General features: G+C 42.9%; 2 protein-coding genes across 3 annotated transcripts in view; both read right to left on the bottom strand.

Moving 5' to 3' along the window:
- Nucleotides 1-17,022, bottom strand: part of CSTPP1 (centriolar satellite-associated tubulin polyglutamylase complex regulator 1) — a 199,975-nt gene that overhangs the window by 22,771 nt on the left and 160,182 nt on the right. For both annotated transcript variants that reach the window (XM_026004059.2, XM_072758949.1), the window contains one exon: nucleotides 741-825. In XM_026004059.2, coding sequence (XP_025859844.1) covers nucleotides 741-825 — 85 coding nt within the window. The remainder of the gene's footprint in view (nucleotides 1-740; nucleotides 826-17,022) is intronic.
- LOC112924081 (cytochrome c oxidase subunit 6B1) lies at nucleotides 7,742-8,217 on the bottom strand. Its single transcript, XM_026004060.2, has one exon. The coding sequence runs from the start codon at nucleotides 8,141-8,143 to the stop codon at nucleotides 7,883-7,885; it is 261 nt and encodes an 86-aa protein (XP_025859845.2). The 5' UTR covers nucleotides 8,144-8,217; the 3' UTR covers nucleotides 7,742-7,882.

The following is a 17,022-nucleotide window of genomic DNA, read 5'->3' as shown; positions in this document are numbered from 1 at the left end:
CATAGCTTTAGACAAATGCATAAGGAAATGTATCTATCACATATACTACAATACAGGGTATTTTCCTAAAAATCCTCTTTTTTGGCAATTTCAGACAACACAATTTTTTGAAATTTGCCACCTTAGCTCAAATTCTGCCTTAAGGAAAAGTTAACTGAGGCATAGTCCAACTACCTCATTTGGTTAAAAATGTGAATGACTATGAAACCAAACTCAGAAATTAGGGGGTTCTAAACCACTTTTGCCAAGTCTTCCTGGTTCTGGACTGGTCTTGAAAATCTTTTAGCATAAGTAATACGATTTATTCTTCCCTCAATTGGGCTTTATCACCTTCATGCCTTTCCAGTCTCCAATCTCAATCTGCTCCTTCACTGGTTGCTGCCAACTCTTGTCCCTTCTCTTCTCAGAACATCCTCTAGAGGTTTCTGTGTGTGTGTGTGTGTGTGTGTGTGTGTGTATGTGTTTGCCTCTTCATCTCACCACCCCTCAACTCTATCTGCAGACCCTAAGACTCCCCACAGAAACCACAAAGGATCATTTGCCTTCCCTTTGGAAATGGCAGAAAGTATTATGTTTTGGGGCAAATCCCAAATAGACCCCTCTCCAAATGCCAGTTTCTTTTTAATGGTTTTTTTAGTCTTCCTAATGGTTTGTTAGTTTGTATACATTTCAGGTTTCTTTAAGAAGCCCTGGTACACAGAGGGCTGAACTGGCTTCTAGAGCCCAGGGGACATACATACCTGGCTGCTTTCTGAGTAAGCTCCAGCGGGAAATCCGGGCACAGCAATTGCAGCAGACAGTGATATTCTCTCATGGTCAGCAAATCTGAAGTTGAAATAGAGAGGAACACATTAAGTCTCTGTGTGGGAAAGCACTGATTGCTCTCTTATTGGCCATTTTCTGGGCTTCAGACATAGTCTCAGTAGAGCTACTCTTATAAAGGTGAGTCAGTGTTATGGGTGTGCTAGCCACTAACCTCTGGAGGTGAGATTTTAAGATCACTGTTTCTACAAAGTTTTTCCTGGGTGGAAGCTATCCTGCCTGCTACAATATCTTGCCACAAGCCACATCCAATGGTTTGAAAAATGGTCGGGTGAGAAGGGAACAAGAGGGGTACCTTGAGCAGCCTTCTTAGTTTGGTTTTCCTTGTGCATGAAAATCCACAAGAATGAGTCGTTTCAAAGCTGGTTAAATCTGCTGAAATTCTCTGGCATGGTAACATCCACCACAACATGCCCAAAGACCATCCACAGAATATCTGGAAGCACTACTAAGGCAAACTCAGTCTTGCAATATATGGAGAAGAATACATCATAGCAACCCACAGACCTTATTATTCTGTCATCCAGGATTGCATGGGTAGGCTTCGTTTAGATGCCTGCACACAAATCTGGTCATCCTGTTATAGAAAGCCAAGACAAATGTTCAAGATATACAATCAAGGCAACCAAATGATTCCTGATATATAGAAGTAGTGCTCTGGGAGAGGTGAGCCAGGATGAGGCTCTCTGGCCCATCAGAAAACCCAGAGAGGCAAATCTCGGGGAGGTCTATAGGATCCCAAGGGAGAGAAAATACACTGATGTGTAAAGGTTTTTTTGTTACTGCATGAACCAAAGCCAAAAGATTTTAGATCAGCCAGGCAGTAGCCATCCACAAGTATTTTGTACACTGAAGCATTTCAAATATGGAAATACCAAGCTAATGGTAAAGCAAGAGCAGGCATCCTGGAAGCCATCCTAACTGGGAGAACGAGTGAGAGAAGGGAATCCAGAGGGCATGGCCACATTTGGGGAATGAAGATGATGATCATAGGCACTTGGTTTCTTTGGACCTAAGTTAGCCCAAGCCACAGGAATCCAGATCTCCTGCCCTGTTAGTTTGGTTGATGTTTTTCCAAGATAAAAACCCCAAATCTCCAGGGACAGGTCTGGGCTCCTACTACTTTTTCATCAAAGCTTAATTCAAGGTGGAGGCAGAGAGTTAGACTAACCACACTGCTAAAGTCAGGGACACCAAAGCAACAGACTCAGCGTCAATGTAGGTCAAAGGATCAAGATGGCTTTTGTGGCCTTGGTCTTGGCCACAATGGGGTGTGCACTTTCCTCTCCTCACTTGCCTGACCTCAGGCATAGCCTGGTAGGAGGTTTTGTTCTTCAAGGGACAGAGGAATAGCCACTCGTGGTTTTGCAGATTTTAGGTAAGGGGCAGGAAAGGTGAACAGAGGGGAGAAAAGCTATTGAGTCTAATGAGTTCCCACATTATTCTCACTCTAGAACTCCCTGTATAAAGAGGAGTAATTTCTGGCAGGAAGTAAATACAGGCATACCTTGAAGATACTATTGATTTGGTTTGGAACTCCACAATAAGGCAAACATATCAATAAAGTGAATCAAACTAAGTTTTTGCTTTTCCAGTGCATGTGAAAGTTATGGTTACATTAAACTGTAATCTATTAAGTGTGCAATAGCATTATGTGTAAGAAAAAGCACACACCTTAACTTAAAAATACTTTATTGCTAAAAAATGCTAATCATCATTCTGTGCTTTCAGCAAGTTGTAATCACTGATGACAGATCACCATAATGGTAATGAAAAGGTTTGAAATATTGTGAAAATTACCAAAACATGCCACAGAGACACAAAGTGAGCAAATGCTGTTGGAAAAATGGCACCGATTGACTTGCTTAACCCAGGGTTGCCACAAACATGCACAAAATATGCACAAAAATGCAACACTGGGGAAGCACAAACGTGCCTGCAAAGGAAAGTTCTATCTTTGAATCATCGTTGCTTTCCTAGGCTAAGCTTTGGTGGATGTATCTGATACCATTCTTGGGGGTTGAAGTGTTTCACAGAAATCCACATTTGTCCCCCCAAATTACCTACAAGATGTCCTTGGGAAGATAAACAAGATAAAGGAAAATAAGCCTAGAGAACTGTGCAACTACCATATTTAATCAAGAAAGACAAGGTCGGGTATCAATCTCAGCCTCCCGGTTTCCAGACCCTCAGCTCTCTTTAGGTTCTTGATGATATTATAACTCACATGCCTGAAATACTTGCTTCCAAGGCAGAAGAATGATTTACAAAAATCATTCTACATTTCTCTTTTTTTTTTTTAAATTTTTATTTATTTATGATAGTCACACAGAGAGAGAGAGAGGCAGAGACACAGGCGGAGGGAGAAGCAGGCTCCATGCACCGGGAGCCTGATGTGGGATTCGATCCCGGGTCTCCAGGATCGCGCCCTGGGCCAAAGGCAGGCGCCAAACCGCTGCGCCACCCAGGGATCCCTCTACATTTCTCTAATGCAACAACAGCTCTTGGAAATACTAAATACATCAGAATAACAGAATACACCTTGTTCACCACTTCTGGAACTGACTTTCCCAAATGTAAAATGAGGAAGATAGTCAGATAAAGAGAAGACAGTTCAGGCAGGGGCACCTGGGTGGCTCAGTCGGTTAAGCATCTGCCTTTGGCTTGGGTCATGATCCCAGGGTCTTGGGATTGAGCCCCATGTCAAGCTCCTTGTTCAGTGGGGAGCCTGCTGCTCCCCCTGCTTGTGCTCTGTCTTCCTCTCTCAAATAGATAGATAGATAGATAGATAGATAGATAGATAGATAGATAAAATCTTAAAAAAAAAAAAGAAAGTCCAGGCAAATAGAGAATTTTTGCCACCTTAATTGTGGAAGACAGCAGGGTTTTTTTGTTTTTTGTTTTTTTTTTAAGATTTTATTTATTTGAGAGAGAGGAGGAGCACAAGCAGGGGGAAGGGCAGAGGGAGAGGGAGAAGCAGACTCTCTGCCTAGCACAGAGCCTAAGGACACAGTGCTGAATCCCTGGACCTCAAGATCATGACCTGAGCTGAAGGCAGATGCTTAACTGACTGAGCCACCCAGGTGCCCCAAAGACAGTAGTTCCACTTTTATTAATGCAGTGGCTGGATAATACCAAGGCCACCTGATTTTGAGGGAGAGGCATCTGCTACTTGGAGACACTCCTCAGTTGTATAGTGGGTATTTGGGGGAATGGTGGGTGATAAGACTTGTCCCAAAATCTGAACATTGATGAGCAAACAGGAGCTGTCCCATCCTGTCCCTCAGGCAAGGGTTCATATTTCAGCTCTGCAATTTACCAGTTATGCAACCTTGGACAAATTGCTCAATCTCTCTAACTCTCAGTTTCTTATCTGTAAAATGGGAATGATGATACTTACCTTTCAGGGTTGAAATCAAGATTAAAAGAGATGATGTCTGTAAAGTAGGTAGCAGAATGTCTAGAAAACAGTAACATCAAACAAAGGGGATATTGTAGTTTTGTATTTAAATTCTGGGGGCAAAGATAGAGAAGAGGAAAGTGTTCCCTGCTGAGTTTAAATGCTTAAACACCCAGGAGTGGTATGCCTTTAGAATTCTCTGTCAGGTTGCCTGAGCCAAATCTGTTTTTATTTTTATTTTTTTAAAATATTTTATTATTTTTCATGAGACACACACACATAGAGAGACAGACAGAGAGAGACAGAGACAGAGAGAAAGAGAGAGGGAGAGGAGAGACACAGGCAGAGGAAGAAGCAGGCTCCGTGCAGGGAGCCTGATGTGGGATTTGATCCTGGGACTCCAGGATCACGCCCTGGGCCTAAGGCAGGCACTAAGCCACTGAGCCACCCAGGGATCCCCTATTTTTATTTTATCAAAGATTTTTTATTTATTCATTTGACAGAGTGAGTGAGCGAGAGAACAAGCAGGGGAGGGTCATAGGGAGATGGAGAAGCAGACTCCCCACCGAGCAGAGAGCCTGACACACAGTTCCACTCGAGGACCCAAGCCAGACGCCCAACTGACTGAGCCACACAGGTGCCCCTGAGCCAAATCTGTTTTTAAATACTCTTTTGCAGTATTCATGTGTTTACTATTACCATGGGCCTCCTCAGCTTCAGGCACTGTATCACAGCAACGAACAAGCTAGCAGTTTCCCCAGCTTCTGAGGTTTACACTCAGACCCTAGTTAGCCCTAAATGCCTACTTTGGGTCCTCTAAGAGCTCTCCAAGATCTCAAAGGCCTTTTCAGGCAACCCTTTAAGCTTCAGGAACAACGGTAATGAGACTAAATAGTTACCAAGGCTTGAATTAGCTCACTTAACCTCAACAACAATCTTATGAAGGAGCCTCCATTATTTCCAGTCCCACTTCACAGATAAAGCTTAGAGAGATGAAATACAGCTGGCGCTCGAACAATGTGGAGTTAGGGGCACCAACCCCCTGTGCAGTCAAAAATCTATGTATAACTTTGGACTCCCCCACAAAACTTAACAACTAATAGCCTACTGTTGACCAGAAGCCTTACAGATAACACAGTCAATTAACTTATATTGTGTATATGTATTCTCACAATAAAGTGAGCTAGAGAAAATGATATTAAGAAAATCATCAGGAAGAGAAAATACATTTACAATACTGTGTTGAAAAAAAAATCCACATACAAAGGGACCTGGGCAGTTCCAACCCATGTTGTTCAAGGGTCAATTGACATCTATCTGGTGAGTGAGAAAAGAGGGGTCTGAAGCCTGGGGGACAGTAAGGGAACATGGCTTCCCAGAGCAAAATCTTAGGCAGGGAGGGAAGGAGGGGTGAGGGCTGGCTGGGCTTAATAATATTGATAGCCAATCTTTGAGAGAGAGACAGAGCACGAGTGGGGAAGAGGGGCAGAGGGTGAGGGAGAAGCAGACTATACTGAGCGGGGAGCATGATGTGGGGCTTGATTCCAGGACCCTGGGATCATGACCTGAGCCGAAAGCAGACACTTAACTAACTGAACTCCCTCCCCTAGGTGCCCCCTAAGTACTACTCTTGCAAGGGTTTTCCTATGTTGTCTAATTAATCTTCCCTATGGTTATCCCCATTTCACAGATATAAAAACTCAGATCGTGTATGCCTAAGAAGTAGAACTGGAATTCAAACTCAGTCAGGTTCCAACATTTACCTAACATTTTCAGCACCTTGATCTTATCAGCCATAATGTGTGAAGGCTTAAGAGCTTGTTTTTCCCTCCAAACAAACTGCAGGAACTAAATAGCTCCAGGTGAACTGGATCAAGGAGACAATTCAAGTGAATTGGGATTTTTTTTCCTGTAAGAAATTTAGTCTGAAAGGTTCTAATTACTGTCAACAGGAAAGACAGTAAGCACCGGCAGCACAGCCTGTGCTGGGCCAGAGGCCACGGGAGGGCGGAGGATGAGTACACCTGTGCTCCTGGCCAGGCCGCCATTTCCCATCCCCACCCACCTGCCAGCCACTGTTCATCCTGGCAGGTGCAGGGAGGGTAAATGGTATGTACCAAGAGATGCCTTCTCCAAAGGAATACCACATCCCCAGCTAGGAAAGCTTTAGCCAGCAGGTCCTAAAAGTTCAAAGGCAAAGGCACAAGAAGGCTTTGGTGTAAGATCAAAATTAGAATACTCTCCACAAATTGGTGTCTTTCTTTCTGTGGGTGGTCAGGGCTGTTAAATGTTCTTATTCTCCACCTTGTAATAGTTCCATTGACTGTGGGCCTGGCTCTGGACCAGAGTTTTTATGTCCTGATTCTCTCCTTTCCAGAGGCAGCACAGCGTAGCACTGTGGCTTATGGCATAGACATCAGTTATCCTGCCTGAGTCCATATCCCAGCTTTGATACTGACCTTTAAGCTCTTTGTGCCTCAGTTTACCCATTTACCTATCTATAAAATGAGGATAATGATAGTACTGCCATCATGCAGTTGTTGTGAGTTAATGTAAAGTACTTAGAACAATGTCTGGCCCATCAAAAGTGCTGTTAGTATTTGCTAATATTATTTTGGAAATGGAGAAACTAGAGTTTCTTTAACTAAGGTTAACTGCCTTCTCAAGGAAATAGAGCGAGTCAGAGGAGGGAGAATGATGATTCAGACCTAAGCCTGTCTAACTCCAAAGGTCCTGCAAGTTCTACTCCAGCAAGTGGGATCCAGCTGTTTTGTGGAGGACTTGACCTCTGATGGTAGATAGGACTTTTCACACCAGGTGACTGACAGACTTTCTATTGAAGTTAAACATATAGATACCCTCCAGGTGGGCCACATTAAATGGCCCAGGGCAGTTGTATTAGTGCAGAGCCCAGACTTTTTTTTTTTAATTCATGAGAAATGCAGAGAAAGAGAGAGAGAGACACACACACACAGAGGCAGAGGAAGAAGCAGGCTCCATGCAAGAGCCCGACACGGGACTCAATCCCAGGACCCCAGGACCACGCCCTGGGCCGAAGGCAGGCGCTAAACCACTGAACCACCCAGGGATCCCCAGCCTAGACTTTGTAATCAGACACCTGGGTTTAAAACCTAGCTCTAGGGATCCCTGGGTGGCGCAGCGGTTTGGCGCCTGCCTTTGGCCCAGGGCGCGATCCTGGAGACCCGGGATCGAATCCCACATCAGGCTCCCGGTGCATGGAGCCTGCTTCTCCCTCCGCCTGTGTCTCTGCCTCTCTCTCTCTCTGTGACTATCATAAAAAAATAATAATAATAAAAAAAAAAAATAAAACCTAGCTCTACTACTTAACCACTAGTATGATTTGGATAAGTTACACAATTTCTCTGAATCTTGGTCTCCTCTTCTTAGAAATGTGAATAACCACAGTACCTACCTAATGCAATTGTTGTAAAAATAAAGACAATTTATTATTTTTTTTAAATGTTAAAAATAATAGAGGTTAAATAATATATATATATATTTTTACACTTTTCCAACGAGTATTTATTATTAGTTAAGCCATGATTCAGGATCCCAGGGTGGGGATCACCATGTACCCAGGTCCCCCTTCACCACCCTGGGAGAAGGATGGAGGACAGAGGAGAGGTGGGTGGAGCCAGGTCAGATCTTCCCAGGAAATGTGCCTTCTGCCCGGCGGTCATCCCAGGCCGACACCCAGGATATGGGGCAGAGGTACTTGTACACTCGCCGGTACCATTCGCACACGGAGACATCACCCCCTTTAGCAGTCATTGCCTTCTCACAGCGGTGGAAGTCCAGGTAGTTCTGCCAGCAGTTCCTAGTCTGGTTCTGGTTGGGGAAGCGGCTGTCAAAAGGGGCAGTCTGGTAGTTCTTGATTTTGGACTTGATGTCTTCTGCCATGGTGCTGACTCTAAGGACACCCCTGCAGCACCTTGCAGCTCAATGTGACCCTCAGCCATAATATTTAAATAATAGAGATCACTTTAAAAATTAACCTCTACCCCCAATATGGGGCTCAAATGCACATCTTTAAGTTCAAGAGTCACATTCTCTACGGACTGAGCCAGCCAGGAACCCCGAGGCAATTTAAATATAAAGCACTTTTCCCCAAGAAAAGTATATGCCTCTGCCTCTCTGTCTCTTGTGAATAAATAAAATCTTTAAAAAATAAAAAAGCACTTTTTTTGAAAAAAAATCAAAGTGCTCAATAATGGTAGGATTCTTTTATAATTATTATCTGATTAAAACTTGGAAGTCCTGAAATTAATGAATCTTTAGACATAACTTAAAGCCCTAAGCGCAATGCCTGGCACATAGTAGTAAATACTTGTTGGAGGAATGAATGAATAAAAACATGCATTACATTGTGACCCAGAGGAAAATCCAGAGGGACAAATTTCTGGTCACTGTGTGAACACAGAGATAAGGACTCACCAGGCACAGGAGGCATGTCTACAAATTTAGAGGGATGTGAGATGCTAGGAGCTGTAAAGTGCTGGAAACAGAAAATGTCCTAGGTACCAAAACTCTCAGCGAGCACAATACAACCTGGCAAGTGGACTACTTTTCATGTGCTTACTGACTCCTAGCACCTTCTTATCAGGTGCTCAATCCAATCGGCTTGAGTATTTGTTTTCATAGGAATACATCACCACGGGATGCCTGGTTGGCTCAGTGGTTGAGTGTTTGCCTTCGGCTCAGGTCGTGATCCCGGAGTCCCTGGATCGAGTCCCACATTGGGCTCCCTGCATGGAGCCTGCTTCTCCCTCTGCCTATGTCTCTGCCTCTCTCTTTCTGTGTCTCTCATGAATAAATAAATAAAATATTTTTTAAAACAGGAATACATCGCCATTTTTATCATGAAAATTAGAAGAAGCCTAGCGGTTACTTCTTATTAATTCACTTTACCACTGTTACAAGTTGAGCATGAATACTGTAGTTTTCAGGATAACCAGGCCTGGCTCAGAATATTCTTTTGTTGGTTATCTCCACTCTAATCCTAGAGGGAGACAGGTGAGGTTATTTTGGCAAAGAAATAATCAGGGTTAAGTTAACTTGTTCTCACCTTCTTCTTTCTTGGAAAAGAAGGCTGAAGATCTACATTTTTTCTACATTTGGTCTGCTTTCTTGCTGTGGAAATTCCTGTCTCTGAAGCTCTGTGGGGGCAGCTTAGTCATCTCTATATCCTCCTTGGAGACCACCATGTGTGCCCACACATTTGCTCAGAACTGTGGTAGTGTGTGCTTATAGACTCAGACACCTCTGTTCTTCCTGGGAAATGGTGCATTTTCCAAGGGTCAGAGTGGTGTCATTAAAGGAGACCAGTGAGGAGTGCCAGACAGAAGGAACTAAGGCCATATCTTTGTCCCTTACTCAGAGAGAGCCTTCCCCAAAGCTGAAATCAAGTGTTTTTAGCTCCAAAAGGATGGAGGATGAGATGATGGCTGGGTGAGCTTGTGTCAGGACAAGAGCTGGAGAAAATGAAATGCTCCCAAGCCATGGGGAATCCCAGTGGACTGAACAACCTCTAGTTGGTTGGCTGCATAACCTCAGTGGGAGGCCACAGAGGCCAGAGAACACCACAGCCCATGAGTGGACTCTCCAATTTTCAGCTGCAATTGTTTTTATGTTCTTTTTATGCAGGGCTTGTGAATGCTCATTCTAAATGGCACTCACCCTCAGCCAGCCTGCTCTGCCAAGAGATGCTCGGAAGGACATGGATAGTTTGGGGCATGACCACACCGCCCCTTCCTATCCCCAGTGCCCTGAGGCTTTGGTACCAGTCCGCAGCTGAGTAAATACTTCTCAGTGCTACTCTGCAAGGTGGGGGAAGGGAGTGAGGGAGAGTGGGGAGGAGAAGAGGGGAAGGAGGTAAGATATCTGACAGCTTCAATCTCCATGTAGCGTGTGGTCCCACAAGTCACAGGAAGATAGTTAACATCCTAGAGCCCCAGAAGAACAGCAGGCTGTTTTCTTGAATTCTGTCTTTTTTGACAGCACTGTTGTTTTATATTATAAATGCAGGGGAAATGATAATTAGTTCATTGAAAAGGAAATGATTTTACAAAAGGAATGAGAAACACCGGCTTCCATCGGCTTCCATCGACACCTGTTGGGTAAAGTAGTTGGGCCATTATTAACACTATCCTTTGCCAACCCATCACTCCCCAGAGCATGTTTAGTGTGTTTAAACAGGGGCAGAAAGCCAGATTCCTTCTTTCTTTATTATGACTAAGCCCAACATCAAGAGACTATTTCTGTTTGACCAGTGTATGCATTCTAGGCAAAGAATTAAATCAAACATAGTAACAATTATATGGCAATTTTTAGAAAGAACAAAAGAGACTCCTCAGGAATTGTTTATATTATCAGAGATTTAAAGAAATGGGAACATTTCTAATCAGGATCTGAAAATTCTTCCATAGGGGATTGTGTATGGCACATCATGGCAATCTGATCTGGTTTTTAGGCTAACCATGGCCATCCCGAGCTCCTACTGTGGGACTGAACCAGAGGTCTGGTATGATAAGATTCCTGCATACCATGTTAGACCCTCTCTTGGGTCCATCATGATGGAGATGTTGGGAGTTTGAGGACCAAGGCAATGGTTGGTTCTGCGGAGGACACTGTCTTAGACAGCTTTGATGACATGAACCACAACAGGCTGCACAGGCCCAGGGTGGGCAACCATATGGCATTGTGGAAGGAGGCACTGGTGCCAGGAGAAATAAAGGCCTCTCTCCAGTAGCAACAGGACTAGTCACTCTGGGACAAGCACAGTCTTCTGACAATTTATTGAGGAAACGGGAGGCAGCTTTGAACAGCAAAATGTGCAGCAGTACCTTGGCACTATAACCTCTTGGAGTGCCGAGTAGCTTATCATAGAAGCCATTTCAAGCATAGTATCTGTACCCGTTCACATTTTAATTAGATATCAATAAGTCCAGCTCTACTAGGTGTTGTTACTTTACATTTTTGTTGGAAATAGGAAGTTAGGAAGTGTTCTTTGAAACAGAGACCTCAGAGCCAAGGTGTAATTCTTGTCCAGGAAGAAGCAAGTGCTGTCTCAAGTGCCTGTGACTCAAACTTGTTCTGAGCTGACAGAAATGGTTAAACAGTCACATGAGGTAAGGTGGAGACAGAACTTCAGTCCATGTTCATGGTAACTGCCAGTGAGAGGAAACATCCTGCCCTTGCAATGGTGGTGTATCTAGAAAACCTCACTCAATCTTTGAAAAGAGGCAGTATTTTAAATTTCCTTACATGGTTCTGACCAGAATGAGGGTTTTCACATTGTTTTGGAGGGGGGAAAGTCTGTTCTCTCACTGACATGATATGACGTAGAGAAAAGAACAAACCTGAATTCTGCAAAGAACTAACCACGTTATTCTGGGTACAACTCTTGAGGGCCTCCATTATCTCACCTTAAATAAGAAAGATGTGCTATGTGAGGGTTGAAAAAAATTAAAACATATACTTTTTTTCAATGGAAATCTTATAAGGAAACTCTATGGTGCAGATAAAAACAAAGCCTTAAAAAAAAAAGATTTTATTTATTTGAGAGAGAGAGAGCATGATCACAAGTGGGGGAGTGGCACAGAAGCAGAGGGACAGGGAGAAGCACACTTCCCACTGAGCAGGGAGCCTGACTCGGGGCTTAATCCCAGGATCCTGAGATCATGACCTAAACTGAAGGCAGACACTTAACCAACCGAGCCACTCAGATACCCCAAACAAAGCCTTTCTTACCCAACCTTCTTTTCATCTAGGCTAGAGATGCAAGGGATGAAGTGGCTGGGAGGGACCTGAGGCTGCTTTAAAACTCTAGGGCTCACTTGAGGATGGTTTAAAAAGTCCTGGCTCTAACTCAACATGGGTCTGACCCACAAACCCCTAAGTGCCTACTTAAGTAGTACAGCCTCCTGGATCGGCCAACCAGGATCCAAATCCTGGTTCTTCAGCTAACTAGCCATGTGACACTGAGTAAGCCAATTAGAAATTAGAGTAAAGGGCTGCTGGGTGGCTCAGCAGTTGAGTGTCTGCCTTTGGTTCAGGGCGTGATCCAGGAGTCTCAGGATTGAGTCCCACATCAGTCTTCCTGCATGGAGCCTGCTTCTCCCTCTGCTTGTGTCTGTCATGAATAAATAAATAAAATCTTAAAAAAAAAAGAAATGAGAGTAAATATTAATACTAGTACCAATGATAATAACCGTATGTACAATACTGATAGTAAGACTACGTATAATACTGATATGATAGTAAGACTGATAGTAAGACTCTGTGAAGAGTTTTTTTTTTTTAAGATTTTATTTATTTATTCATGAGAGACACAGAGAAAGCGAGAGAGAGAGGCAGAGACACAGGCAGAGGGAGAAGCAGGCTCCATGCAGGGAACCTGACGTGGGGCTCGATCCCAGGTCTCCAGGATCAGGCCCTGGGCTGAAGGCGGCACTAAACCATTGAGCCACCTGGGCTGCCCTATGAAGAGTTTTTAAGATTAAAATATTTGGTTTTAAAAAAGTGACAGACTGGTAGCTACACTGGGGTTGAGCATAGCATAATGTATAGCAATGTCGAATCACTAGGTTGTACACCTGCAACTAATGTCACATTGTGTGTTAACTATATGTAAATAAAGCCAATAAAAAAGGAGATAGTAAATTTAAAGTGCAAGTATATGACCCAGGGTAAGTATTCAATAAATAGTACCTGCTCTTATCATGCTTCTGCTTTTGAGGCACACAGGTGGGATGGCACCTGTGTAACAAAAGGCACAATTCATCCAAGTCCTCCAGCTCAAGCCAGTGGGTGGCTAAAACAATCTTATTCCTTATCTCGTGTTTGTTTTATCTTGCCTTTGTTCTTATTGATGAGAGAATAACAGAATTCTTGCCTGAAGGCAGGTGGTGCACACCACTTTCCTTGAGAGTCAATGCACTGCCAATCCTCTATCATCTCATACTGAAAGTACTGATGAGTCATATTTATAGAGAGACTGTACAATCATGAAAATGATTTTCAGATGCATTATCACTTTTGATTCTGGTAAGAACCTTGAGAGGTGGGGAGAGGGAAATGGCATTGCTCCCATTTTATAACAAGGAAAAATGAGGCTCAATAAGGGATAAGTAAATGGTAGAGGCAGGATCTAACCAAGCCTTCTCCTTCTAGATCAAGGCCTCTTTCCACTACATGAGCCTTTCTTTCTTTCTTGCTATATGGTGCCTGGGCCGCTGGGCTCCTGGGCCCTCAGCCTTTTATGTCTTCTATGGATGAAAAACAGCCAGCATAGTGAATTCCATAATGAGAATGTAGTATATATTAGCTGTAACTGCTGTTGTTGTTAGTATTACTGTTAATATTTAAATCTGCTACCAGCTAGTTCAATTCTTTCTCTCATCCTTCTCCTGGGCTGGCTCCAGGGTCAGATGTAGTCTCCCTGGCTCTTGACTTTCTTGCTGCCCCCAAAACAAACTGACAGACCCTTTCTATTTTAGGTGACTAGCTGCTAATCTCTATAAGAAAATAGAGAAGAAGCAATGTAAATAATAAACATTTGAAGCTATAATAGGCCTCTATCTGTAATTTTAACAGGACTGAACACAGATTTGCAAGAGGAAAGTATATTTAATGTACACACAAAAATGCTTCCAACTACCTTTTTCCTTTCCAGTTTAAAATGAGGTTGATGGGGGTGCCTGGGTGGCTCAGTCGGTTAAGTGTCTGCCTTTGGTTCAGGTCATGATCCCAGGGTCCTGGGATGGAGCCCTGAGTCGGCCTCCCTGCTCAGCGGGGAGTCTGCTTCTCCCTCTCTCCCTGCCCCTCCCCACCACTCATGCTCCCCCTCTCCTCAAATAAATAAAATCTTTTAAAAAACCACGCTGACAGTTGGGATGGGATTTTATTATTATTAATTAATATTTTTATTATTTTTAAATAATCTCTATGGCCAACATGGATCTTGAATTCTTGACTCTGAGATCGAGAGTCACACTTTCTGACTGAGCCAGCCAGGTGCCCCTGGGATGGAATTTTAAAAAGCTATCAGCAAAACTGATGACTTGTCTGAGAAAGCAAGCCACAGGAAACAAAAACCAACAAAAGTATTTCTCTGGGCTTTCCACTGTCCAATGTCGCCATAGAATAAATAGGAAGTGGAACAGATTATGCATTTGATTTGCTTAAAATGCATTTTCCTTCTCTTCTAAATAAATATAAAAGGAAGCAGTGGCTAACAGAGTTACTCACTAAGAGTGAGTTGAACCAAGACAGACTAAAAATAAAAAAAAAACAATCTAAGTTCCTGGTTCTCGATGATTGTGTGAGTTGGGGAAGGCTGTTGCCAGCATGTAGGCGTATTTACAAAGACCACAGCCTGTTCCCTCGTCAGAATCCACTAACTTCCACCAATGATGATGGATTTATGGCTACCCATCAACTAAAAAAATAGACTTAAGAAACAAAAACAGCAGGAACCAGAGAGAGGGTTGGATATAGATAAACACATACATCTCTTCAAATGAATCCACCTTTGACTTTCCTGCTGTTGTCTGTCTTTTGTGGGCATATATAATGTACCCTATCTATAATTATATGTATATGTGTGGCTAAGAGAAAGAGGCAGCTAAAGACAGAAGAGTGCCTGACTTTTTTTGGGACTGGAAATGGCACTGGGATGGGAAAGGAAATTGACATTAGCAGTTACTGTTCCTTAAAGCCATCAGCTTTGTTTTTCAAAGTATGGTTTTCCTGGTAAAAGATTCTTTGCCTGTAATGTGAGTGAATCACTCATCTTATTTTAATAAAAATGTGAACCAAATGACAGTGGCTCTGCATCCTGGGAAATGACACAATGGTGAGGCTTTCTGAACCCTGATCCTTATCTTTTAGTGGGACTGGCAGGCATACAAAAGAAAGAAAGGAAAAAGATGAAAAATATCCCAGCAGTATCAAAGGATGAGCCCATGTTCTTTCATGCACGAGGATTCTAAAAGACAAAGTCTGGTCTTACTCACTGGGGTCTGGATAAAGTGCCTGGTTTCTTCACTGATGGGTGGCTTTCAATTGGACACCAGCTCCTTATGTCTCAGTTTCCTCTTCTGTCACACCTCACATGTAAATGGTCAGGGTCGATTAGACTAAGTTAAATGTACTTTAAAGTATTTAAGATCAAAAAAAAAAAAATAAAGTATTTAAGATCGTATACCCTTTTAGCCTTTTGAATTTTGTCACTTTCACTGCGCTTGGGTGGCTCAGTCAGTTTGAGTGGCCGGCTCTTGATTTTGGCTCAGGTCATGATCTCAGGGTTCTGAGATCAAATCCTTTGTTGGGCTCTGTGCTCGTGCGGAACCCTTTTCCCACTCCCTCTACCACCCCTCGCCCCAATCATACACACTCTCTCTCCATCTCAAATGGATAAATAAAATTCTGCTTGTGGATTCTTTCCTTTCCCTCTACCCCTCCCCCGCTTGTATGTGGGCACTCTCTTCCTTTCCCTAAAATAAATAAATAGGGGCGCCTGGGTGGTTTGTGATGGTTAAGGGTCTGCCTTGGGCTCAGGTCATGATCTCAGGATACTAGGATTGGGCCCCAGGTAGGGCTCCCTGCTCAGCAGAGAATCCTTCTCCTTCTCCCTCTGCCCACACCCACCCCTCAACAATCATGCACTCTCTTTCTCTGTCTCAAATGAATAAATAAAATCTTTAAAAAAATAAATATTTGAATTTTGTCACCTTCATGTATAACCCACTTGAAAAAATGAAAAGAGCAAAAGTATAATAAGCACTGGGAAGACATCCAGGAGTCTTAAAAAAAACATAACTGTTTAGAATTATAAACGAAAGTGTAAATTTTTTGTCTCAAGAATCCTCAGGGTTCTATTTGAGTCTAAGATTCTAGGATTCTTTCATTGTGATTCTCTGTGGTTGAGGAAAGAGCACAAAGGACAGGTAGGACATGATTTGAATACAGGTAGCACAGAACTTGCTAGAGGAATGGGAATGTTACAAATCCATGTGACTACATTCTAGGGTAGCACATGTAGTAGCTAAGAACAGGAGATCTCGAATTAAGGTGGGCCTGGGTTCAAAATGCCTCCGTTGAAGAATTAATATTGTGAAAATGTCAGTGCTACCCAGGGAAATTTACACATTTAATGCAATCCCTATAAAAATACCATGACTTCAGAGTCGGAACAAACAGTCTTAAGATTTGTGTGGAATCAGAAAAGACCCTGAATAGCCAGGGGAATATTAAAAAAGAAAACCAGAGCCAGGGGCATCACAATGCCAGATTTCAAGTTGTACTACAAAGCTGTGATCATCAAGACAGTATGATACTGGCACAAAAACAGACACATAGATCAATGGAACAGAATACAGAACCCAGAAATGGGCCCACAACTCTATGGTTAAGTAATATTCAGCAAAGCAGGAAAGACCATCCACTAGAAAAAGGACAGTCTCTTCAATAAATGGTGCTGAGAAAATTGGACAGCCACGTGCAGAAGAATGAAACTAGATCCATTCTCTTATACTATACACAAAGATAAACTCAAAATGGATGAAAGATCTAAATCTGAGACAAGAATCCACCAAAGTCCTAGAGGAGAACACAGGCAACACCCTTTTTGAACTTGGCCACAGCAACTTCTTGCAAGATACATCTATGAAGGCAAGGGAAACAAAAGCAAAATGAATTATTGGGACTTCATCAAGATAAGAAGCTTCTGCACAGCAAAAGAAACAGTTAACAAAACTAAAAGACAACCTACAGAATGG

Source organism: Vulpes vulpes, chromosome 5, assembly GCF_048418805.1.
Source record: "Vulpes vulpes isolate BD-2025 chromosome 5, VulVul3, whole genome shotgun sequence".
Taxonomy (NCBI): domain Eukaryota; kingdom Metazoa; phylum Chordata; class Mammalia; order Carnivora; family Canidae; genus Vulpes; species Vulpes vulpes.
This window is presented reverse-complemented; position numbering and strand designations above follow the sequence as displayed.